Source organism: Ischnura elegans, chromosome 7 (genome assembly GCF_921293095.1).
Source record: "Ischnura elegans chromosome 7, ioIscEleg1.1, whole genome shotgun sequence".
Taxonomy (NCBI): Eukaryota; Metazoa; Arthropoda; class Insecta; order Odonata; family Coenagrionidae; genus Ischnura; species Ischnura elegans.
Window position 1 is genome coordinate 92,321,999 of NC_060252.1, and position 27,939 is coordinate 92,349,937.

Below are 27,939 nucleotides of genomic sequence, written 5' to 3' on the forward strand. Positions count from 1 at the left end.
CTAAGGACCAAGTTTATTTCGGAAAGGGGGTTGTCGGGGGTGCGGGGGCATTTAATGGAAGCCGCCTGGCACCCTTCAGAAAATAAAACGCCTTCCGCACCACCCCCTCTCCTCCTACTCTCTCTCTTCCTTTCTTTACAACTTGGATTTTAAAAGCAACCCCAAGATGGTTCCCGTTCCGGTTCAGAATCGAAAAAAATAACACCCTTTGTCCTGCGGAAGGAGCGCTCTTGCTTGTTCCCCACGACCTACGTTTCTATACCGTCAGGTCTTTGTGCCTTCGAACGGTGGTCTGCGATGAAATGTAAATGACGAAAATGCAATGATAGGCCGAGTTTTCCACCTAGACTGAACATTAAACGTTTTACTTTCTTAAATAAAGCAATGCATTTTCCTGGCATGGTGACTAGTAATTCATTCTTGAGGCGCGGCCTACGAGCCGAGAACTATGTTTGGACTAGTTTGCCTTTTAGGCAGTGGTATATTAAATTACGTTGTGGCACTGTGAGGGTGTCAGCCAGTCTGCCTCGAACGGCCGTGGGGAGGGGTCGATTGCAAGTTCTTCACGTGTTTGCCAGTGAAATCCTGTATGAATCAGCAATACAGTCCACTTACACATCAGTTTAGTTATTCTTCATTTCATGTGATACCAAACATTCACGTTGTACTTAACTTTTCTAACCCAAAGCTACTTTTGGGAGAATTCAAATGTCAAGACTTTTCATTATGAAAACTTGAAAATGTTGCAATCAATCATAAATATCGTTGCAGCTGAATATTTCGTCATTACAATTAACACCACAAAATAATGCGTAGTTTAGATATTTCCTAAACAGAGCATATAATGTATACATTTTTTATGTTTCTTAGAAGCAGCATTGGGTTATAACGGGTTAAATACTGAGAATAATTTAATTAATCAAATTGAGAATTTATATATCTTCAAGAGCAACACAGAGAACGTCATCATAGATCCTCACTATACTTCCAGGTCCGACAGAAGCGATAAATTGAAAGGGATATTTTGCCGATTGGATAGATATGGGAATTCGTTTTTCCCCCGAATCATAAAGCACCTTAATAAATGCTTATTTGAGCACATTATGTAAACGGCTGGTATTCTAATATCCCCCGCAACACGTCTTTCAGACGGCTTGCGGGGTAGATGTAGATGCGCTACTATTTCGGTAGTGACACAAAGTTAAATTTTTAACCATTTGCTATCCGTAGTCTATTTTAGTTCAAATGAAGCAAGTTATAATATTTGTATGTTGGATGATATGAATTATGATAAGATAGTTTCCTCTGATAATTCTGTAAGAATAAAAAATTAACACTTTCATGCCAAAAATTTTGTGATAAAATAGAAACATTTCATCTTAGATGCGGGAAACGATTTTGGCGAACTAAAAATAGCAAAAATAGAATGATGGTTTGAGGGGGGTCACAGGGGCACGTGCCCCCCAAGACGCTTCAAATATAAACAAAATTTTTAATACGGTGCCGGTATCATCAGGAGGAAACATGAAAGAAAACGGTCGTAATTATATATGTAACTTCGTTGCTTGTTCATATTAATAATTTTTATACTAGAAATAGATAGTATTTCGTAAAGCAATTTTTGTATGTAGATTTTGATCTCAAATATAAGAAGATTGTTTGCCTACCAGACTCTTGTGCCACCCCCAGAAAAAAATCCTGGATCCGCCCTTGGTTTTCACGTTACTACGTTTAATTGCTTGATTTTGGTGTTCATATTCAAATGAACTTATCTAAGATGAAACGGCATTAAGAAAAAGGAGTGCCAAAAGTAGATATGCATTGGTTCAGGCATGCTATCTCTCTTTGACAAATAACTCTCATTCAATCATCAATAACAATCATCTCCCCATTCAGTCTTCTACATGAACTTAATACTTTTCCTTTCGACCCTCAAGACTACCCTTCCCTTTCTACCCTACCCTAGACCTTTCTTTCTCGATATCAACAATATGATACATATATGTAAAGAAGAAAAACACGAAATAAAGGTAAAAATCCCGTCTATAATTTTTAATAAGTTGTGAATTCTCCCATTTTTTGCAGTTCACTATTTGAACTTACTTCTTGTTTCGTGATGTAGATAGGCTTGTTGAGGATGATCCAAACGGTGGTCTCCCAGCAACCGGGGTGCGTCGTGGAGCCCTCGTACGTCATAAAGTGCTCGGTGTCCGGCATCAGACTGTGCAGCGACAGGTGCCGGATTGGCGTCGAGGCTCCTGTGGAAAAAATGCAAAGAGATAACGTTAGGGATGGTCGGATCGGATACCTCGGAGCCAAATATCCGCGGATATTGCCCTTTATCGGATACATCGGATCCAAAGTCGCGGAAGGCATCGGATCTGGATCCAAAATTTTAAATAATAGCTTCAGTGAATGCAATAAGGGTGGAAAAAGTTCCGATTCTCTCTTCGAATGTGCCGTCGCATGCGATTCTTGTCCTACGCCACTGGTCAGTGGTTTATCCGAAGATTTTTCCTATTTTCATTTCCAAACCCAAGCGTAACAGTTTAGGTCCTGAGCATGCAAACATGTTTAAAAAAACAGCTTGAAAGCCTATAAAAATGATGTTTAATGTATAAAAGTATTAAAGTGTGTATGAAAATCTAAAAAGCATTCCTTCGATTGTACGTACCCAGAATAAACTTGAATTATTACTTCGTTTAATAGCAGGAATTTGAAAATGCATTTGGATCCGAAAATATCCGATCTGAAATATCCGGCTCCGAAAATCAAGGATCCGATCCGAATCCAGATCCGAAAAAAATCCTGGATCCGTCTATCCCTAGATAACGTTATTTGAAAATTATCCAATCGTGAGATTTGGTAGTAATTTTATTCTCGCGCATTATATAAAATAAAAATATTTTGATTAGTCACGCGATAATGCATGACATTGACAATTTTTTAAATAAAAGTCAACGCTAAAGGAAGGGCTAGTTTACATTGAATAGGAGTGTTGAGAGGAGTAAAATATCACAACCCATATGAAACGAATCACAGATGCTAGGACTAAATATAACAAAGATAAATGTTATTACGATAAAGTTCTCTTATCCTTTCAGTGAGATATTTTTTTCTCATTTTCGGTGAATACAATTTTTTTGTTGTTTAACTTTAATGCCGGCCTCATGAACACTTAGGCTAAAAGGTTTGGCTGTTTTCCAAGTAGTAAATGTTGTGGTCTATGTCATTATTATTGACAGGCACGTTGGAAGGTTATAGTACCCTAAAGGTCATGACCATTTCATGGATGTTATGAATTTAAGAATTAAGATGGCGTATCTCACCCGCTGAAGAGGTTTTTTTCGTAACACAATACTTCTTTATCCAATTAGCATGAATTTTTCATTTCATTGTAGATTCATTTCATGTCATGAGCCACGCCAACATTTTTCTGCATTGTGAATATATTAATTTTACCCCTTTATTGTTTATGTGGTAAAAATTTCATTACAGATATGCAGGTAAATAACGACAAGGATTAACTCCATGTGCATCGGGAGTCTCATTATGGCTGCGTAATTTTAGACCAGTAATGAGATATTAGCTATAACATGACTGGTTGAATGGGATTGATTCGTTCTTTAAGAAATATTTCTGAACCAATGATATGTCCAAATCGTAATTAACAGATGGGCTTGAATTAAGCTAGTGGGTGCGTCAGTGAATCTGGCGATTTAATATTGCAGTGGGTAGCACTGATAGATTTGTAATTTATTGGAGCAAACAAACTATTATGAGAAGCATCGAAATAGCGCTACAGATTTTTCATGTTCTTTCTATTATGTAATAAACCATACTATCAGCTAAAACTCGGGCTCTCAATCCTGGAACTTCTGTGTGCCATGATTAATAAATAATTTTTTCTTGGGTTAATTCCTCAATGCTACACCGAAACACAAATCCTCAACTCTTTGCATACTAATCTTGTGCGGAATACTTGTACACATTAGTTGCAACTCAATTGGCAAAAGCATTTAATTATTATTCAGTTTTCTTTTTGATGGGATACTATTACCACATTGATATTAACACTTAACGGACTTATAATCTTATCGGTTTGTAAAAAATATATCGTTTGAGATAATTTTGGCAAATTTTCCTTTTCAAATATTATAATGACAATGTGCCATGTGAAACAATAATGCTTTGATGGAACTCAATACCTCAAGATGAAATGAAATAATTGTTTTTAGAAGAAAATGCTGGATAAATTTTTATTTATCTCTAATCTAGAAGAGAATACTTACTGTACAAAGGTGAGACCTTTTCGATTAATTCTAGAGCAATCAAAGATTAACTGAGAAATTAGCTCCGAACATGAAGAAGATACCTCTTTATTATCTGGACCAAATATTTGAATTCCATTAAGACAACCTCTGATTTGTCCTTCTATTTCTCTGACGCTTTACTCGCACGGAATTCTCACGCTCTGTATACCTACAGAAAACGAATGAGATGTACGTGTGAGCACATGATATAGAATTCCCAAAAACTCACCACTATTATTCGGCAGAACGGCGGAAGCGCTTAATTCCTTTAATGAATACTTCGAAAGGGCGATATAACCCAGCCGGACCTTCGCAGAGTTAAATTTCAACGTTCTTTGGTCTCCGAATGATTGTCCCGCCGGGACGAAGTACGAGGAATTGAAGGGGACGGAGATACAGGAGCTTTACGTCGGGGACCGTCGACGTGGGAAAAGAATTAGCTCACAAATTCCCATTCTTTTTCCTCTCTTTTGGGATACGGAACGGACATATTTCTCCTTGCCTTCGTGGCCATTGTCACCTCGAGAGTGGGGGGTTAGGAATGTGCCTGGACCGGACGACGATAGCTTTCAAGTTTCACTCTTTTTTTTAATGAGTTGGCTTGTGTTGGGAATGATTCCCATCGGAATTTCACGCCGGGGTTCATTGCCTAATTCCTGTAAATTAGGTGGAAGTTTTTATTTTTCATTGACAAAATTAATGCTTTCTACCCCGAAAATTATCTAAATGGGGAGAATTTAAACGTGCTAAAATCTTAATGTAAGAAATTATCTCGCCAAATTTTTGGTCCTTGACGATATACGTGGAAGTGAAAATAGTGTGGACGCCCTTGTGTCATATCCAGGTTCTGGACAAAACGTAAGTACTTATGCACCAATTTTAAATTGCGGTGTAATTTTAAATGGTGTTTGGATATTGTTATACTTTTATGCGTGACATTTCCCGCTAGCATCCGACGTAAAGTTGTTATTAGAATCTGAAATCTTAAATTACTGCCAACCCGTACTATTACAAGAGTTCTGGTTATTTATAAAATTATTATGCTAATTTTTGGGTAAAAAAGGCTATATTTCCATACAAAAGCAAAAAAAAAATCCTGTCAAAGAAAAAATTTGATAATACATTTTCATATCAAATAATTTTTCTTACTTTTTACTGGGTCAGTGCAGTCATAGCTAGATTATATTTGAGCGTATAGTTGGTAAAAGTAGAGACCTCCTGATGATCTGATGGATCACGCCATTGAGAATGAAGTATGAACCGCATTTCCATAACCATCGGAGCATGCAAATAGCGGACCCTTACACTTGACTAAAAGAGCAACTCCAATGATGCAAGATTAAGAATACTTAACGACTTCAGGAAATCGGTATGAAATATGAATGCAGTCTTTCTTATGGAATGAGAAACCATGGATTTTGGGTAGTATATTTTAAATGTTGATTCGTCGAAAAAGTAAATTGTAATTGATATTTGATTGAAAGTGGCGCTTGATAATTTTCTTAAACCGTTAAAGTCCAAAATAATTCTTTTCTGAGATAAAATTTTTGCATTCCTTTAAAAAAGTAGTTGGGAAGTAGTAACTAATTAAATATATTATTATTATTTTTTTTCTCCTTTTTCTTGACCTTATTTTAATATATAAAATGATGTTTCCTGGAGTTTAGGTCAATAAATTAAAAGTTAGCAGCCAACGTTTCGTTTTATTTTAAAAACATCTTCAGGGCTATGTTAGATAAAAATTGTGAAACAATATAAAATGCAGAGAATTAGGCAATATACAATATATATACATAAAAAAGGAGCAATCGGGTTTTTTTTTATAAACAATATAATTTATAGAAATATATGTATATAAACATATATATATGAACAGAATGGATTATACAAAAAATTTTGACATACCTCTAAACTTTGAATACATTTATTGATATTTGGTTTCTACGGTATTGCCACAACCTAGGTTACCATTAATTTTGATGTATTAAATAAAAATAAATTTTGCTGAGGTTATCGATGTCTGTTTTTTTATTACAACAATTTTTTGTTTTTAAAATATAAACCATTTCCTTAAAAAGTCTTTTTTTCAATATAATTTCATGATCCAAAATTTCGGCGTTCTCAAAATCAAAAATATGGCCATTGTTTATGCTATGGCTAGCAAGAGCACATAGAGTTATACCACCTTTTATTGTTGATTTGTGTTGTGAAATTCTATTTTTTAAATATTGCGATGTTTGTCCTATATAACAAGTGCCACAATCGAGGCAAGAAATTTTATATATTATATTACTGTTTAGATTTTTAGGGGTTTCAGATTTTATTTTTGTGTATAGGAGCTTGTTTAGAGTGTTATGATTCTTGTGTGCAATTTTATAATTTATTTTTTTGAATACGTTCGTAATTTGTTCAGATAATTTACCAATATAGATGATTCCACGGTATGGGGATGTTGTATTTGCTGAATCATTTTTGTTTAGTGAATTTTGAGTACGTGAAAATCTAGTGTTGTTTTTGTGAAGTATAGAATGAACAAGTTTTTTTGGAAAATCGTTTTTCTTTAGAATATCCTCAATTATTTTAATGTTTTTTTCGTGAAATATATTATCGCTCAAATTCAGAGCTCTAAATTTTAGTGCAAGCGCTACATTTACTTTATGTTTAAGAGGGTGATGTGATTGGAAATTTAGAAATCTGTCCGATTTGTGTGGTTTCTTCCACCAGTCTACTTGAATGGATCCATCGTGATTTCTAATTGTTAGCATATCAAGAAATGGTAGAGTATTATTTTTTTCATATTCTATTGTAAATTGCAATTTAGGGTGGAAACTATTAAAATAATTTAAAATGGTGTCTTCCTTGATGTCATTGGGAAGTGCTAAATATAAGTCATCAACAAACTTGTAAATGAAAGGAATTTTGAAAGGTAAACTAGTGATTACATTGTCTAAGAGATGGTTCATCGTCAAATCAGCTAAAATGGTCGCTACTGGGGAACCCATGGGGACTCCATTTTTTATTTGATATTGCATATATCCTTGATTGACAGTAATATCATACAATTCAAAGAGTTCTTCCTTGTTTAATATTGTATGATCAGATATTAAAAGCCAATTTTCTATAATAATATTGTTTAATAGGTCTAGTGGGATGTTTGTAAAAAGAGATTTAACATCTAGAGAGCACAGTTTATGATTTAAGGGAATTGTTTGTTGTTTAATTTTATTATAAAAATGAAATGAATCTTTTAAGTTATATTTATCTGAGGATAGATTCTTAAGAATGCAAGCAAGGAATTTGGCACATTCATAAGTTGGACTATTTATGAAACTCACCACCGGTCTTAGGGGTATGTTAGGTTTATGGTCTTTAACTAAACCATACAATTTTGGAGGAGTACCGTTGTTTTTTGTTAATTTACATTTTGTCTTAAAATCTATTTTCTTTTCTTTAAAAAGTTTTTTAACCAGTGTATTTACTTTAGTTTGAAGTGAAGTAGTAAAGTTTTTATTTTTTGGAATCTCCGTATATATGTCATTATCATCGAGTAAATCATTAATTTTTTTATCAAATTCTTCTCTATACATTATTGCTGTGTTATTAGTTTTGTCAGTTTAAGTACAATTATATTTGGGTTATTTTAAAAAAAACCTTTGTTTTATGCAATAGATTGATCATATTAGACGATTTAAAGTTTACCTTTTCTTTTTGAATGAAGTTAGTTATTATATTAGTGCATTGTGCTCTGATTTTGTTTCTAATTGATGAATTGTTCAATTCAAATATAATACTGTCTATATCTGCTAAAAGTTGTGTATTATTTATATTGTTTCACAATTTTTATCTAACATAGCCCTGAAGATGTTTTTAAAATAAAACGAAACGTTGGCTGCTAACTTTTAATTTATTGACCTAAACTCCAGGAAACATCATTTTATATAATTAAATATAGGGACGGATATCATTGTTTTCTTTAGAGGGGCCCAGCCTCTAAGTGAAATTTTAAGTGAAATTTTTGATTTGGTATTCAAACCTTAATTTTCTCTCAATGCTTTCACCATAGTGTTTTGTAATTTTTTGTACGAGGGGATTCACGCACCAAAAAAGTAAAACTTAAAAAAAATTAAAAGTAAAGTAAATGTTTACTATCCAATATACCTTAAAATGGAATACCACAGAGTTCAGAATGTGTAATTGAATTCACACATCAGAACTACTCTCTAAACCGGCAGTCCTAGGGGTCCTTAGCCTAGACTGCAACCAGCTCTGGAAGATTTAAAAGGCGGAGTCTCTAAGCGATTATTACCTAATTAGTAGTGATGGGTCGATCATGAACGATTCGATCAAAAAGATTGAATCACTAGGTGAATAAAATGACTCATGATTCATTTCGTTAAACAAGTCGATCATCAATCATCAATCACTCCGACTTCCGGTTTCATATCAATCATCTCGGTTTCCGGTTTGATTCAAAATTTGGAACGACCGATGCTTAATCTCTTTTCGTCAGGGCAGAAATAGTTGTGATAAAATTAAATACTATGTTATGAAGAACTGAATACTTGTGTAATCTTTTTCTTAAATGTTTTCCAGCAGTTATCAGTATTAATAACACCAATACACGTAAAAGGAAAATATTAAGATGACTCCTGTAGGAGAACGTTAAGAAGTAGAAGTTAAAGCTGGTTATATTTTATTGTGCCGTTCATAAAATTATCCTGCAGATCAGATTCATGCATAGTGTGTGGTGTATTTTGTGTTATATTTTGATCAACTATAGTTAGAAATTATTTTATTAGTGTTAAGAAACTGTGGCAGTTTCGCCTTCCCAAATATTTTCATGACACTGCTTCCTTCATTTTTGCAATCTAATTTACTCATCTAGGAATTCACAATTAAAATAGTATATGAAATGATAATATGGATAGCAATCAGCGTTACCAATGCTCTTCGCAGATGAGGCAGTATTTATTCGATTATTCAAAGTGATTTATTACATCCATTGATTGAGTCTTTTCGATCTTGATTCCTTTTGAGTCTTTTCAATCATGACTCCTTTGAGTCTTTTCGATCATAGTGATTGAATCTTGATTTGAGTCTTTTCGATCATAGTGATTGAATCACTAAAATGATCGACTTTGCCCATCACTAGATTAGGTCATTTTTATAATTTTTCCACCGCTTAACCACTTCGTTTATCCATTCAAGCAATGTAAATGAAGCTTCATATTTTCTACTGATTTTAATCTCAAAACTTTACACCACGTCTTTCATCTTTAGATCTAGATGAAATACGTGTTGCAAAGTTTTAAGATTAGAATAAGTAGAGAATTAAGTGCGGGTGTGTATTTTATTATGAACGTTTTGGCCAATATAATTAATGACTGGCAAATTTTGAATCGCAACATGCGAGGAATGCTATATACATCCTCAAATATCAAGGTCAACATTTTAATGCTAATAAAATTGAAAAACTATGGAACAGGTTTAGAACTGTAATGAAAAAAATCATTTTTCGGTGTTTATCTCATTACAAAAATAGATACAACCAATATTGACGGTGTAGCCATCTACCGGTACAATATCAACCAAAAAAGACTAGATAGCAGAAAAGATGTGTACCGTGTGTACCTATTCCTGCTATCAACTGAGGAACTCAAAAATTTCGCTGTCTCTCAAATTACTTGCGCATTTAATAGTGATATATATTTATGACAATGGATTGACGTTGGATCCTAAATAAACTGCCAACATTGGAAATGGGCAAGAAGTTGAATTGGGGATGTATCAGAGAAAATAACACGATTTCGGGAATAGAATACGTGAGACAAAGAGAGAAGAGGGTGTTCATAAAGAGGGACAAAGGGGTCGAGAAACGGGGGAAGGGATGCCGAAAAACACTTCAATTTCCCCTCCACAGTCCCTGACTCCCCCCCCCCCCCCCAGCTCATTCCTTTTACAGAGGGACTCCACGGCGCAATTTACTTTTTAATCACCGGGCACTCGACGAATCATTCGATGGATCGATATCCCGAGCTAAAAGGAGTGAGAAGAGGCTTCGACCTCTCTCTCGCGTCTCGCGCGCGAAATAAAATAGAATAAAACGAACAGATGACAAGCGGCGAGCGAGCACGTGGTGTGAGAGGCGCTTTTCAGCCGTTTGTTTTCCGGTTTCATTCTCTTTCTCTTTTTGTATATATTTTTTTAGTACTCCTCCCCTTCAAGGATGTTATATTGACATCGATGCGGCGACCTATTCGACGATTTTTGGCCAAAATGAGGAAAACATCGAGTTCAGGAAAATGTGTGTGATTTCGACTGCATGTTTGAAAACAGCATTTTAGTGATGCTTTATTATAGAATAATATTCTCATTCGTTATTGTTTATTGTTAATAATTAATGTCAGTCAACAATAATATTTGTGAATTAATCCAATATTTATGTATTTTAAGCCAAACTCAGAAAATTATCTATTACACATCGAATCCGTTTTAAAAATCGCACTGTAATTTCATATGTTTAATGAATCTATGAAAAGGGGAAGTAATTAATTTCTATAAGCAATTCGTAAATCACACAATGAATATAATTTACCTAACAACAGCAATTATTATGGTCATGGTCAATGAAAACTAGTGAAGCTTTAATTATGCCTATGATTACAGTACTATGCTTAGAGTCCTATATAAATATTTTGCCTCTTGACCTATAGTTAATATGCCAAGATTAGAGGAATTATTTAGAGGATTTTCAGATAATTTTCAAAATCCTCCGCCGATTCAATAAAATAGGCAGAGAATTCACCACATGTGATACTTAGAAGTAATTATTAATGAGAGAGCTTATTTTAAAATTTAAAATTTAATTATAGAGAGATCACAGGACTGTTGAGATGAAATATTTCTCTTTCACCATCGGAATCTTACGTATTTTTTCCCACTTGTGTCGTCACATAGCATCCATGCCAAATTCTTTCAAATACGGTAGTAAAACTTTTAAAAGTACCAAATTTATTCAAGGCTGTGCATTTACTATTCTTGAGACACTACTTGTTAACCCTTGCTTGACTGTACCTAGAAAACTTACGCGAACGACTGTATGGGATATATCAGGTACCCCATTAATAATTCATAAATTATCTGTTGTATTTTTGTCTTTCCTGTAATTCAACGCCATGGCCCTCTTTTTTAATGATGTAATGTCTTGTTTAAAGTATACCGGGACTAGCCGCGGTGATAACTTTTACGGGAGTCACCCGCAATGCACAATCGTGCGAAAGATCCACAGAGAAAAAATCATTCGCCTTGACAGGGATTCGAACCCGGATCCCCCGATTTCCGGTCGAGTGCTTTAGCCAGTTAAGCTACCGAGGCGTCATTCTTTCATGTGGATATTTTGCATAATTTATAAATACATTGTACTCTACATTTAACATTAGTTTTGTGCGAAATGGGAGGATTCTTGCTAGGTATCTTAACTGTACGTTGACTAAAATGCAATGAAAAAACAAGTGCAATGGTGCCATCTTGTAGAGTATTGGCGTTATTGAACTTGTAATACAATAAAATGTATTGCATTCAACTTTTATATCTGCACTCAAATGAATTAACAAGTTTTTTTTTCTTCCCGCCAACAGCTGTGCGGGGTAACTCGATTACCCCACCAATCAAAATTGAAGTTTTCAAAAACAATTTAAATGAAAAAAATCATGCGTCACTTAAATAGCAAAAAAGTGTTTGAGCTCAAGCACAAAACTATCAAAGGGACAAAATATTAAAATTATACACCATTAAGATAATTTGGGGTAACTGAGTTACCCCGCACAGTCACGGAAGAGTTAAAAATAAATGAAAAAAGATAACTTATTTAAAGAAAAAATACTTATAATTTTCGCAGCAACAAAAATAAACGACTTGAATATTTTTACATATCATTTCCTTGATAGAGTTAATATCACAATAGTGAATGAGCTTTTATTATTTGGGCGATGAAAAATTTAGTAATTCCATAACAGTCACTTTAAATTGTAACGAAATATAGTAACAGAGCTATTTTCATTGCATTCAGTCACTACGCTTGACTCGTTCGTGTGGAAGGATACTACAATGAATTACTATTTCTACAATGCTGAAGACATTGATAGAAAAAAAAGAAGTGGTGGTTATGAAGGAAAAATCAACTTCTCTTCTTTATGTGAAAAATGGTATTTACTATATTTAAATCGGGCTCATCAATTATATCCAATAGATTATGAATTGAAAAAAGGCATTTTTCATTGTATTATTTGCCTGCGTTGTTAAATAAACATTTTCCGATCGCGACATTCCAATACACATCAGGTACTACTGCAATTTAATTTGAACTAGTTCCACTTAAATCTCAGTAGTACTCGATTAAGTATTTTTGCTGTTGCGTCCAATCAATTCCTCAATTGATTCGAACCACCAAGTCAATCGATTCAAATTGATTTGAACCGATTAAAATTCCGGTTCAATCAATCCAAATAGATTCCATTGATTCAAATCAGATCGATTGATCAAAAGCGATTCGATTGATTTAAATCTATTCGAAAGATTCAAATTGTTTTGATCGATTCAAATCGATTTCATTGGTTCAAATTGATTAGATTACAATGATTCGATTCCCTTAGTGCCTCGCAGTCGCTGTCAACTCGCACGAGTCGAGCTTCAAAACCCGTCTGCTATGGCAGTTCCTATGACGTGTGATCCCAGCTTATTTGAACATCGATTCATTTACCATTTGATGTTTCAAATTCAACTTGGCATCCTCCCTCCCTTACCCTCTTCCTACCCCCTACTAACCCTCCCTCCCCTCTCCCCCCACCCCTTTGTTTATCCAGCGCATTCGACGTCAACGTGTCTGTAGTGGTGACGACACAAGAACCGAAGCATGGCATCGTCGGCCATCCGAAGGCACGCTCCGCCCACCTTTGGGCTTTAATTTTCACAAAAAAATTAAAGAGGGGAGGTTGAATAAATGAGAAAGGTGCAATCAAGTTGATATTCCTGCTGCGAGGGACTGTCCCGCGTGGAACGACGATTACGTGCGCAGAGATGTTTGGGAGAAAGACGCTTTGTGTCCCGCGCCGATTCAAGTGACACAGTGTGCAACGAGAGATTGATCTCGCAACATTTATACAAATGTGTTTCTTTCTAGAGAAATTTCCGTTTGAACGAAATCCTTGGCATGAGCCTTGTTTGGAGACGTATTTAATCCGGCATTTCAACATTAGCATTCGCATCATTGCAAGTGATTCAATTCATGTGCCCAGCCATACATGTAATTTCTGTGTGCTGATTCAACTGCCTTTTCACTACCCGATTTGATAAAATATTTTCACATGCATTGGTTATTTTTAAAAAATCCTTAAAAATATACATTTGAAATAAGCCAAAACTCACAACAGAAAAATCTAAAGAGTCCACGTGAGTTGAGCACAAAAAGAAGTTTCCCTCAGCCATGAATTTAGTTGGGTTTTTTGTTCTACACTACATTTAAAATTTCCTTTATAATAGCGTAAAGGCCGGTAAACGACAAATGTAGCGATTGGATGAAAAAAGATCTGATTGTGCCAACATATTTCTTGCTGAGCGTGAATTATTTTCTTCACCTTTTATGTTCTGAGAGCCGAAAATTATATGCTATCTCCATGTTCGAAGACGAGGCGATTCCCGAGCAAAGCATTTCCGAAACTCCCCAAAGCCTCGGGAATAGTGGGCTAATGTCGGATGTTTACCCAAAAGTTGGTGGAAAACGACTTACAATCGATATAAAATTCATCAATTTGGACAAACAGAAAATTTCCCCGTAGCCTCCTTTGTTATTCACTCCCACTCGCCATAAAGTTTCCCTGATTTATTTCTTCCTCGACTGACTTCTCCGAAACTCTCTGCCCACGGGGAATTGATAGCAGTTTAGAAAGGTAGTCAAGGAAGCGGAGAAGCCCTTGTAGGGATACTTGGCCTTTCCTCCTTCCCTCCTAGCGCAAACGAAATCGACCGCTTGTAAATTTCAAGGCAGCTTTGGCTAATTTTCACTCACTGCCCTGGTAATTTTTTTCTTTTATATTTATCTTCCCCGCCCCAAAAATAGCACATTTAAGGCTTTCATATCGGGAGAATCTGACAAATAACAAAAATAAACGGTCAAAGACACCCATTTCCTGTGTAGGGGAAATGTACCTATGCGGGACTTGAACCCGTGACCTCCATTTAGCACGCTAGAACTTGACCTCACCACCGCTGAGGTAGGCAATTATTAATCGAAAATAGAACATAGTAGCTTATATTGAATTCAGCTGGACAGGGCTAAAAAATATCTTTTTTGGAGTTGAAAGTAAGAAATTCACCCAAATAACAATCAACAAGGTTCTACAGGATAAAAAGATGAGCTTCTTATCAAAGGTTGATCATATCTCAGTGAAGCTTCAGATCACGCCTTGATTCCCTCTTTAGTATAATTAATGAATAAATGAGTCTGTAAATAACTGAGTAAGACAACAGCATAAGTATACCATTGTAACAAAAAATACCAAACACGATTCACTACCCAAGGGTTTGGCGCGAAGCAAAACTTTCACTTTTTAAGTCAACGAACATGGATTACCTTGAAAGATTTTCAGGTGCGCCAAAATCTCATGCAGTATATAAATCACCCTGAATGTAAATATTTTGGCACAACTCTATAACTAGTCTGGGAAAAAATATCCGTTTTTCATTGTGTCGCTTATCAACCCTAAGATTGTAAAACTATGGAGTGAATTTAACATTCCTATAATTTCCACGAAATTTTCCATTATGTTGAGATTACTCTGATTACAGTTTAATTTTTGCAGCGTATAGGAAACTGTTTGATACTAAGGTTCCTATCACTGAAGTATGTCGTGATCGTGATTCAGGTTACCTGTAGGCGGAGTTGATATTTTATAAGACAAATGAGAAGCGCACTAACGTGCCGTGGCTCAGTGATCGGACTCCGAGCTCTCGAAGCCACTTGATGCACGCCTACTTGTCAAGCGTCCCCGCACACTAGAGGTGACATATGTCGATGGAAGTGGTGGAAATCTACGAGAAGATGCGGGGTGCAAGGCTCAAAGCAGAGAGCTTCCGGAGAGCGATTGGGAGAGGTGATCCGGTACCACCTCGGCACGTTCGATGGCTCATCGGTCAGACGTTCCGCCGCCTCGTGTGTCACCATTGACAACGAGCAACATCGGAAAGTGGGTTTCGAATGACAATCGGATTGCGCATTGATACGACTGAACTCTATGCAATAGGATTACGATGGTCATAGACCCCCCTTCACTGTAACCACGGCGTTGGAATGCCTAAAGCAAGTGGGCTAGATGTGAATCAGTACTGAATCTCAGCCAACGTCAGATCATGCAATATTTTCGGTTTCTTGGGCACATCAAAGGAAAAAATATTGCTAGTGCCGTAATAAATGTGAGAAAAATGATGAAATAAAACAGTAATTTAGATTAGATAAAACTTAATTATGCCAAAACTGATGAAGAATTTCACTAAACTTGAGGTGACGAATCTGGTCTAAGTAACCATCCAGTTGTTCAAGGATGACAGAAAAGAATTTATCGTGTCACAAAATGGGAAAGTTATGCACTTACTTAGTTTTAATCCAAAGCATTGTTTAATCTATACCCACATCTAAATACTACCCCGCGAGCCAACTCAACAGGTGGGTAGACGGGGGTGGGGGGTGTTAGGACATCAGCCATTGGAAAATAAAAAGGAAATTCTCCAACAGAACTCCGCTCTGCATTTATTGAAGCTCTATTGTATTTATTGTTCGGGGTAAAACAAACCCCTATACCTATCCGTTCGGCAGCATATCTCCATTAATTTATCGTTTCTTCCAGACATGGAAATATAGTGTGGCTCTAGTGTTATGTTCTCCGTGTATCTTTTATAGATATCTAGAATATATTGAATAGATATATTGAATATATAGAATAGATATCTAGAATCAATTTATCAAGCAATCTGAGCCTATTGTGCAGCCTCCAAGTCTCCAGCGGCTCCCAGCCTACCTCATAAGGCCTGTGTAACGCTTTCTGTTCCCCTTTAGTAGTTTTTGATGAATCAGCTTATTTGATTTTGATTTTGAATCAGCTTAAATTTCTTAACCTTACAGCCATAGGAAACATAAATTTGCGCAAAACTGCGAAAAAACCAACTAGCAGGCGCGACCCTCTCTTCTTCTACTCTTCATGCTCTTTCAACCCCTTCTTATCTTTATGACTCTAACTTATTGTTCCTTAAGAGGTATAATGCACAACTCAGGCACTAATTCTCAATTCATTAAAAGAATTCGGTTGGTGGAAGAATGAGTAAGGAAATAAAACCTTCCCATCAGAGGCGGATCCAGGATTTCTTTCAAGAGGGGCACAAGCAAGGCCGTATCCAGGATTTTATTCTGGGCAAAAGGATACCCCGTAATACAAAACGAACGCAATTATGACGGGAACGCAATGATAACGGTATTAATAATTCTTGCATATTTTTTAAGGGTCTGGGGAAGGGGGCACTTGCCCCCGTGCGCCCTCCCCTATATCCACCATAACTTCCCTTTACTTTTTTATTTATATCAATTAATCCCAACAATAGCACAAAGAGACCTATAAATAGTGGGTTCTATAAGGGTAACAAGGGATTAGGGGATACATCCCCCCGCCCCCGAAAGCTTCGAAGTAACAAAAGAATTATTCAAAACTATTGTCTAGTTTTGGAACATAATATAGTTTAACCTAACTTTTTAATGAAGCCCAAATTTTAAATTTCAAAATGATGTAAAATGTATTTCTAGGCATATCATTTTTCAAAAGTTTTCCCGGACGCCCTATTGCCTAGGGGAAGGGGGTCACCACCCAGCCGCAGTCCCCCCCCCCTTCCCTCTTCAAAGCGTATTCCTAACCACGCCACTGGTGGGTTCCATCAATAAACAGCAATAGACGGTAACTCAAATCCATGCCCTGCATCCATTACCCGTCCAGGCAGAACTGAATCCCGAAGCCTTCGCCATGACAAGAGAGAACTTATCTCCGCCGCCACCGCGGCTAAGTTGTTCTCTCTTAAATATAAAGAACAAAATACGAAATTTGCCGCCCACATTTCATAAGCTGACGACTTCAAGAGAGGTCCTACGTGACCTACTCTCTTAGGGTGAATATTTTACTTAGGAAAGGAATCAAAAAGGAATTTAAGAAAATTTGTTTTAAAACGTTAAGCAATAGGCACAGAAATAATCAAATGGGCCGCTTATAGCGGTGACGCCATAGGAATGAGGTTTTGCGCCTTCAGATCATCTGCAAAAGGGTTGAGCTCATCAATTTTTTGGTCGCGAATACTTTGATAAGTAGGCGACGAAACGAAAAAATATAAAATACGGGTCTCTTTATTTTTAAACCACAAACATAGTAAAAAAAATAATTTAAAAAGTCTTAATGATTCTACTGAAAACCCTCCTTCCTTGTCTGAAATAGTCCTCGTCTCGATCGGTTAGCTCTGCATCCTAACGCCATATGCTTCAACGGGTATAAAAGGGCCTTTCTACATTCTATGCCTCTCAAGGGATCTGACCTCTTTCGAGTAGTTTTCGTACACGAAAGAAGACTTGGCGTCTAGTTGCCACAGCTGAAGGTTTAACGTTCTTCAGAGGAACTTTTTTTCCTACATATGTGGAAAAAAAGAGTCATTCATTCATTAAATCGTTTTTTAAGCATTCATTCCTTTGGAAAACACAGCCAATAAGTATGAGGAATTTCTATAATCTGTTTGCATATATGACAACCATTTTTGTACCGGAAAAGAAAAATTTTCGGCGTTAGCGGCTAATTTAATTCCAATTTTATAAAGAAATGAATGAATTGGCGGTAAAAAATAGCTTATTATCTTCAAATGCCTTTTAGATGGTTTTAAAACTCTTCGAAAGTAACTTAATTTCCAAGAAAAAATACAGCATTTTTTTCAAAACATATTCCTTAATCTAGTCTGAACTGAAGCCAAGTTGTGAAATTAGTTCTCAATAATTATGTTGGCATTCTAGTGCCAATCTAACTACCTAGTTAAAATAATCTAAATTTGAATCATATTGTTAGGTTTCATTTTACGTTTTAATTGTTTTTAGTAATCCTAAGTGTGCGTTGAAACGTTAAGCAATAGGCAGAGTAATACTCAAATGGGTCGCTCATAGAGAAAGTTGTCGATATCTCTGACGCCTACTATGATTTTTTAAGCACCTTTTTTTTTTTGCTAAAAATGAAATGCCTGTATTTCAGGCAATGTTATTTTGTAGTATTTATCTTAGGTGACCACTTTGGTCTATCATTGGTCCATTAGCGTCCATCGTTCACCTGCAGACCGCTCCTGACTCGCTTGGCCAGGTCTGATTACCCTTAAATATGTAAAAGGGCTCAGCTGCGGAGAGCCCTTTAAGGCTGTACTCTCTGACTTGTTTAGAGAGAGTATTGCAAGGGTTTTAAGGTGCCTTTTAAGTGGTAAGGGATCGGAGGGATAGGGTTAAGTGAGAATGGACCTCGTGGTTCGTGGGATCGGGAATTTGTGAAAACATAACCCTCTTAGTCGGTATTAGAGGGTGTCGCACCTGCTTGCAGGCTTGGCAGCGAATCGATGACTACCAAAAGTAGATGGTTATAGGAAATTACAAACCTTGCACTGAATGTCAATAAATAAAATCAAAATAATACAGCAGCCAAGTAATTTCTTAGCGAAAGGCATGTATCAAAATACAGAATCCTTTACTTAATATCGCAACTCTTAACGGATTTCTGTATTGATCATATTTCACAGAGAAAAAAATAAATTATACAAGCACATATACTTTGAACTGTATACTGGTTGCTCGCATTAGAATATGAAGGAAGGTATATATAAAGAATTAGTTCAGTGGAGAGGGAGAATGTAAAAAGTCGGTCTCCAGCATTCAAAAATTACTAAGTTACGTTATTAATAGGTGAGGACCACCCACGCCGGCTATGCTTAAACGGCCTTTTGTAGCAATTTACCGAAAAAAACATGAGAAAATTCATTAGTTGGGTTCCTCGGAGTAACGTCTCAAGAAAGTTAATGCCACTAATATACGGTGGCCAAAATTACATGAATATCTGGTGCATAAACTGTGGATGCCATTGGAGTGAAAGGCTTTCGAGAAAAAATTTAGAAGAAAAGAAAGGCAATATTTGCAATAACTAAAATATAGTAAGTAAATGTAGAGAGATTAATTAGCCATTATTTTAGGAGAATACTGAAGTAAGGTTAATAGGGATCTTGATCACGTACTAAGGGAAGAGACTTCGATAAGGGTATGACGGCGCGGTGAGGTCTTGACGACGGTGGCAGCGGATTAGTTGAGTAAAACGCCACGCGGTGGCGACAGCGGCTTCGGGCTTGTGGGTGGGTTGGACATGTCGCGTAAGGTGGGGCGGGTGCTTGTGGCACTTAGCCTAATTGTCTAAAGGAACCGACGCGAAGCACTCACTCCAAGGGCGCAAAACCCTCGCCCCTCCACGCTGATAAGGGCTCGAGGTGGTGTGTGTCGCTGCGTAAGCTAAGGTGGCATCTCACGGTGAAGAGGGGGACAATAGGTCTGGCTAAGTGGCCCCAACCCCTTTTGTAGCCCTTTATTCACTCCTCGCGATGGATGGGGGAAGGAGGTTGGTAAGTGACCACGTGACCCATATCGGCCACCTTACTGGGCGGTGGCGCTGCCCGCCACGCGGTCAGTTATTAATTACGCCAATGGATGGGACTCCCGCCTTATTTTCCTCGGATAGCCTACATAAGAGGGTGCGGAATCTATCAAGAGGCCCCTTCTTTGGCAACCCATTCCCGCTTCTCTGCATGTGAAAGGGTGCACTTTCGGGTATCGCACATCTAAAACCATGATAAGAAGAAGGGAGAGATATTAGAAAGCACTTTATCTGGTCCTTTTATAACCCATTAATATTAAATTTTTAAGGTAGAAAATATAACTATAACATGTAACCGCGGCAGGAGCGTGTTAATTCAGTAAAATGCCGTGCGGAATCAATAATGTCGTCAAATTTTCAACTCGAAAAGCAAAGCGGCAGCTCTGAAGAAATAAATAAAAGAGCGACTGATAGCGTCAACGCATGACGCCAAAGCTGATATGTCAAAATCCGATACACGATTATTCGGATCTGGGATGATGAAATTTTAAATAATTGGTATGAATGTTTTCAACTATGCCCTTTAAATAAAACAATTTAATATCTAAAATAACAATGGATCAATTAAAAAAGTACGAGGGCATACGATGCTGCAACAGATCGACGGTAATACAATAAAATTGTAGGATATTTTTTTAGGAAAAGTTGGACGTAATATATATTTATCCAAGCCAAGGATTGATTTATTTTAAACAGCATTAGCTCTATTATCGCCAGTAACCAAAACCTATGAGATAGGTTTAATGAATTTTATCTTGATTTTTCTTGAATGAATTTGAGGGTTGTTAAATATAATTTGTGAATGTTTAATATGGAGAGATACCTGTATAGCAAAAGCTCTTAAATTAAGCTTATGAGTTTGCGGTAAATGTTTAGAGATAATTAAGAATGAGGTAACCTAGAACAATACATAATTAAGGAGTAAATTAATGAAAATAAAATAAATTCAGTCCGAGACTGAAAATGAAAAAAGAAACTTTTTTTCTGATCGGTCACGGAAAGACCATAAATACATTACTTCTGCACTTCTATTAAATGTATACTTGTGCCATATATTAGGTAACGGCTGTTGACTGATTCCAGTTTTCATCGATGCTTACTTAAAGAGATGTTAACAAAAAATCATATTTTGCGTTGAAATTTGATAATATAAGAAAAATAAAATCATAAAAAATGCAAAAGAAATTAATTTGAAATCAGTGAATTTCCTACTCTCGGGTGGAAGGACATTGGATGGGAAGCACTGTGCCTTGACGAACGTATTTCAACAAATTAAACCACTGGAGCATTTCAATTACGCCATCCTTTTACTCCGCGACTTTGCTCGGACAAACAGAAATTCATATTCCGCACACTTAACCCGTTTCAGCCATTGCGCACACTCCCTTGATGTCTCTCAGTGATGCAGGCCTAAGAGAAGGAAAATGGCCAATCGGAGCACTTTCATCCCATGCAACGGACACATCTCGAGTGACTCGAACTCAGATGTAAACAGCCGGACGCAATATGAATAAAAGAAGGCAACTGGCGATTTCGCCCTATCCAAAGGCCGAAGAGGCGAAAAAGCGAAATGCAGGCGGTCGAGGATGACGAACGGGCAAATATTGAACGTTGCATTTGGTCCAAATCAACGCGTAGAGAGATCTAACGACCTCGTAAAGGACCCGTAAAGAGGATTCTACCGCGACCATCCCAGTCGACCGTCATCATTTACGCCACCCTTTAAATGTTTATGTAGAATGATCCGATCAAAAAAATACAAACCAAGTGCTTAAGAAATTCATATAGCATCTTTATACGCATAGAACCCCGGTGGGAGGTGTTAGAACACTAGTATTTTACCTTTACGTGCATTGAAATATTACGGTGTGGTTGCTAAGTTGTCTGCGGCTTTACGTAAGTCAAAGTTTTATATTTTAAGACAGAAAATTTTTTTATTAACTACAAAAAAGGATTTTATCTGCGGAAAATATGTTATGCTTACAAAAAAACTAAGTGCAGTGAATTTATTTACTTTTATCCTTTTTTACGACAATGAGCAAAGGTAACAAGAAACGAGATCAATTTCAAGCATAGTTCATCCTAACAGCGCAAAGTGAAAAGGGCTGAATAGGAAAAACAAGATATCAGCGAAAATAGGTCAAGATAGGCTGAACTGTGGAATCATTACAGGAAAACACAAAGAAATAATAAGAGTTTTAAAGAAAAATGCTAGCAGAAGATCAATTTCACAATTAATTGAGGGTACCAACTACAACCTGAACGTTTTTTAAGTACTGATTCCGATATTTTAAATCAAGCAAAAATATATCCAGCCCGCTTGGGACCGAAGGGGGAGGTTCTGATAAGTAATAATATTTAAATGATCCTTTAGAAGTACTATTTCTCTTCGTGAACCTAAACCTTATCATTTGTATCGTAAGGCGGCACAAAGATTCTGAACGTACACCCGCAAAAGCAGAAGCTGGCATAGTGGGTCAAGGTTGTCATAAGGTAATAGCCTATTGAGACGGAAATTAGAGCTTTCTCATTGTTTCACCTGTTGGGCATTTTTCAGGGAATGCATTCGCTCACCATGCGGCGATTCGTGGATGAAAGATTCCACATTGGCTCACTGAAAGCGATGTTGAATTATTGCTACGAGTCGAAAGGCTACCCTTTGTATCTTGGCTGAAACTAGAAATCATTGGATCAAAGTTGAGGACCGTTTCAACATGTTCTCTGTCGTGCATGGACACTGAATGCTTCATGAGGGAACATTTTCTGCAATGGGGCCGAATTGGAAGCATCGTCGAACAATCAATCGACACTAAGATAACTGCTTCTTCCTAGAAAACTTTGATGTCTACGATAGGCCTCTGCCGCGGTTTTCTTGAAACAGTAAGCCTTTCGTAGCATTTGCAGAAAAAGCTTACTATAGAATTTCCAGGAATTCTTTCTTCTTCCTCTCAAACAATACTTTGGAAACTTATGGCTGTATAATGTAATATTTCTGTGACTGCTTCATTGGCAAATATAACCTATTTCAAAAATAAAATGAAAAATTTGAGCTAAAATTAGCCAATAAGGCATTGATATAACATATGTATGTGTGTTCTTATGGTCAAATATGTCATGGCAGAGGCCGCACAAGTTTTGTGACACCGATATCTACTACTTTCTCCGCGTCCTATTTTGAGACATTGGAGTGTAATTTGCTTTCAAATCTGCACTTAATTTGCTAAAGAAGAAACGTCCACAGGAATAATTTCTTGAAAAAAGATAAATAGGAAGGTGCTCTACCTGATGTATCTGATGTAAGCACGCATAAAAGTATACACACAAAATTATAATTCGGCAGTCGTTTTACAACAGTTCCGAACGAGAGTCATTTAGAAGACCAGGAGATTTTATTTCTTCTTATTAATATAAATCTTTTCAGGTAATACTAATCTCATCAATTCCATGGATAATCTCTGAAACGAGAAGTTTTTATCCATTCCATGAGTTTGCGTGGCAAAACCTCTGAGAAGCCGAACTCTTTTCTCAACGCGTTTCAACAGAGACAATTCGAAGTATTTTTATTTGGTCTAGCCAGATTTATTTTTCTCTGCTCCAACACTGAGTCTGATGCTCTTCTACGATCGAAGAGATTATTTAGAATAGCTTAGTTATAATTAGACAGACAAAGTGAAATTATAAAAATTAACAGCGTAATACGTTTACAGTGAATCATGGGTGCGTATTTATATCAAGCATACTAATTTTTCGTTTGGCATAAGCCAAAAGAAAACTTCAATTATTCCTTTAATATTAGCACCCTTTGTTTCTCCATCAAAAAATAGGTCCATTATCAAATATGGCGTTTTGGTGTTAATATTATACCCAAAATTACAACATACATATTACGTATTATAAATAATTGACAATATTCTAGAGGTTATCTAAAAGCCTTCAACCCACTTCTTTTACCCATCATATGGAGGTAAAATGTGCAATGGCTATACGAATGAATAAGAAAAATTATTAAAGAACCTAATCTACTACCCAAAATAAGCCTGAATGAATAAAATCCCCAATAATTCTCCCATAATTTTCTGGAATTTTCTCATCGTTACAACCACATGCGTGCTGTATATTCACGAAAATGAAATAAACTCACACCGTCACAAAGGTTTTCCGCTGATTAAAGCTAGAGTAAACGAGGGATATCTTAGTAACGATGATTTCCATTATGACAGCGAACTGTGTTGCTTTCCCAAAACCCCTGAGTCAATATTTGAGATGCTTTCAAGGAAACAATTAAACTCGTCCTTCTGTGAACTCTGTTAGGAGTAGTGGTCTTGAATATCTTAAGATATTGTCAAGCAACGATGCCATCTAAAAAACTGACGTGACTTCCTTTTCTTACAAGCCCTAAAATTTTAAGATAATGCGTAACAATTCCTTTTAATCACAATTACTATAGTAAACCTTAAAGATAACCTGAAGTTTTCCTGCACACTTTTTCATCATGGCCTCTTCCATATTATTCTAGCATTGTTTTCTGCATCGTACATTTTTATTGAACGAATCATTTATCGGGGTTAGCGATATATTAATGAAACTTCGTCAGCTGAAAGAAATGAGAGGGACAAAGAATGAGCGACTACAACAGTTGACAGAAAGCAAGTTGGAAAGTTAAGCATATTACGTAATTCCATGATGCCGAAAAATCTCATTAATTATAACCTAATTTAATAACGCTATCTACGAAATTTTATTAATTCCTGAATGAAGAGCTACTGAAGCAGAAATAAGAAAAAATATTAAATTCATAGGTATTATTTTTATTACATTTTTTAAATCGTTTGAATTTCTTACAACTTATAAAAATATTTGCATGAGTACTTTTGAAAATTCATTGATTTATACTCATAAATTTTCTAAAATTGCACATTTACATTTAAATTAAATTCCAAAATTTACATCGAAAATTCTAGTGTTGAAATAGAATTTGTTGATGTTTTTCCTATGGTGTAAAGTTTCTTCATGAAAAGTAAATGAGTTATGAGGCCAAAAGTCAGATCAACCATGGCCTCATATGTTCAGCACCCGAGCTCAGCCCTAGCATGACCGGAGAAAAGATAAATCTTGGGGATATTCAAAATAAAAAAGAATTGTTCTGAAAGCTCTGTCAAAGCAATCAGTGGATCAAATTTATTACTTTTGTAGCAAAAAAAAACTCAATCGAAGATTTCAAACTAGCAAGAGCTGCAAAGAAGCCATCAAAACAACAACACAGCCAATGACGTCAATGCCCAATATCTCGATAGCGTCGGACACTGGACGTAGCCAAATTTATATCAAATCACCGCATCTTCGGTCAAATTCTATATTTACCAACAAATTTTCTACTCAATGCAGCAGAGTTAGTCGTCGTTGATTTACCGTTACCATAATTACCGCTCACTGCAGCAGAGAATATTGTTGATATCAGGAAAATGTGATTGATATCCGAAAGGTTAGCTAAGTAATATCTTGTAATCATAATTTATGAGGACTTAAAGAAAAATTTTTTTTTCTGGGTACAGATTTTTACCAAAGTTTGGAACTTCCTGCCGGGTTATTACTAGTTTGTTTGTGGGACAAGCACCAGTGGCAATAATCATTCTTTACTTCCCCATCGTAGAAACCAGATGAAAAGAAAAACTAGCACTGCTAAATCGATGGGTCTGTTTACTTGACTACACCATTCTCTTTGTATCTCCATACAATGTATCTTCGTAAGGTGTTGTTACCACACTGCATACGGCGATGCATCCTTTGTGGTATTCTTTAAAATCTTATCAATTTTTGGTGGAAAAACAATTTATAATTGACATTCCTTTCATTAGATGGAAGGAAGTTATTATTATCTAACTTCTATATATTAAAAATGAATTGCTGTGCATTAGTCTCGCTAAAAATTGAGAACCGTTGAACCGATTTGGCTAATTTTGGTTTTAAAATGTTCGTGAAAATTCAGGAAAGGTTTAAACCAAGAGAGTATTCTTCTTAAGGACCCATGATGCTCTAGAATGGGCTCTGACTAATTTCCATTAGAAATAGAAGTAAAGTTCGTTTTAATGCCTGTAGACCTTTTTTCTATTACATACGTAAATTATTAATAATGATTACATATAGTTGAAATATATATCATTGGAAAGAAAAATAAATACACGTTCTTATTATGGAAATTGATATGATTTTTTCTCACCATTTAGGGTGAATTCTGGAAAAACATTCATCAAAATTCCTATATTTTAGCGTTTTTGGCTTACTATCCCCTAGACGACCGTTAGTATTGTCTCTATTATAACTGTGTTTTATTGAATAAAAATGGAGATATTATATTCATTCAAATTTTAAGTAAGAAAGTTTTATTTGATAACCGCATTTAATGGTGAATGGTCTCTCACTGTACTGTCAAAAAAAATTGTAGGTAGGCACTTATTTCATGAAATAATTATCTGTAATACAATGAGTAAATAAACGTGGTTGAAAGACAGGGTGAGCACCAAACGTTTGGACTTCCACAGACATTTTACAACCCAAATAAGCCAAATTGATTTAGCCGTTTTCGAGTTTTACCGAGAAGAACTAACTGCAATGGATTTATGTATGGATAGTTCACGAAGTTCACCGAGTCATCTAGTCATAAATATAATATTGCAACAAGTCGACTATTCGGCCGGGTGGAAATATTAATTGCTTTTGCTGAAGTAAGTATGTACATTACGTTGCAGTGGAAAACATTTTTCCACGTAGGTACGCAAGCAATAAAATGAAGTCTCTATCCTCGACATTGTATAAGTACAAAAATGAAATAGACTCTTACCATTCAATTTCATGAGGGTTTGTAGGTTACGCGAAAAAGGTTGGAAAACTACCTTTGATAGCTCCTTCCAATCCCCTATCTTGCTATAGGGGATAGAACACTTCATCCTGTTTGACATTTGTTTCGGAAAGTCTATTTTTTGCATGTGATTTTTTATTGGCAGCTACGGCGGATTTTTTAATCTAAAATTCATATCTATCCACACAGTATCAGCAACGTAGGTTTTGAAAATGCCCCTCAACCTCGCTTTGTTTCTCCTCAGTTTTAGCTGTACGATAATCACTTACGTTACACTGGTCTTCCTTTTGATATTCGCAATCATGAATTTGAAGGCTCAGAGCTGAACTTTCGACAGCTCGTCATTGCCTAGTGCCAAGTAAAGATTCTAAACTAATGCACCATATTCTATAATATGCCTTCGGAAATTTGAAAAATATTTTGAAAAGTTATTCAGTCCCTCTAAATTAAGGGCATTATCAAAATTTTGGAATTGTATTTATTTTCCTCTCTGTAAAATGGTAAAAGAAGGCTCAAGGGCTTCAATAAATAGTGATTTGAAAATTAGCCGCTTAAGTATAGTAAATCATTTTTCTGTTGCAATAGCGTACAATCAGGTTGAAAAACTTAAGAGCAGTGTAGAAAGGGCCAAGTGTCGTTCACCACAACTTATCTTGATTTACCTGTGCATAATTGTGAAGTAGAAATCTCAAATAGAACATACTTTGGTTCTTTATATTAGCAAGTTAGAAGGAGAAGGCTCAGGATAGTTATTAGTTTAGTACATCACAATTTTATTTTAAATACAGCAGAAGAATGGAAGATGTTTTTGGTATAATTGGGGAGCTCAAAAGTTATAGTAGGTCCTCTAAACTCAATTTCACGACGGAATTGTGGCTTGTGCTATGATTGGGTGCAAATGTTATCCAGTAGTTTGGTTCATAATAATTCAAGTTACGCCAAATTAAGTTGCAGTGAACGGTGCTTTAGACTCTCTTCAATTGGCCCGCTTTCAAAGTCTCACAAATTCGAGCAACGCCCTAAT

General features: G+C 36.1%; 1 protein-coding gene across 1 annotated transcript in view; it reads right to left on the reverse strand.

The window, feature by feature from the left end:
* LOC124162248 (carbonic anhydrase-related protein 10) overlaps positions 1–27,939 on the reverse strand; it is a 653,815-nt gene that overhangs the window by 46,089 nt on the left and 579,787 nt on the right. Inside the window, exon 7 of the mRNA XM_046538715.1 lies at positions 2,104–2,258. Within this exon, the coding sequence (XP_046394671.1) occupies positions 2,104–2,258 (155 nt within the window). The remainder of the gene's footprint in view (positions 1–2,103; positions 2,259–27,939) is intronic.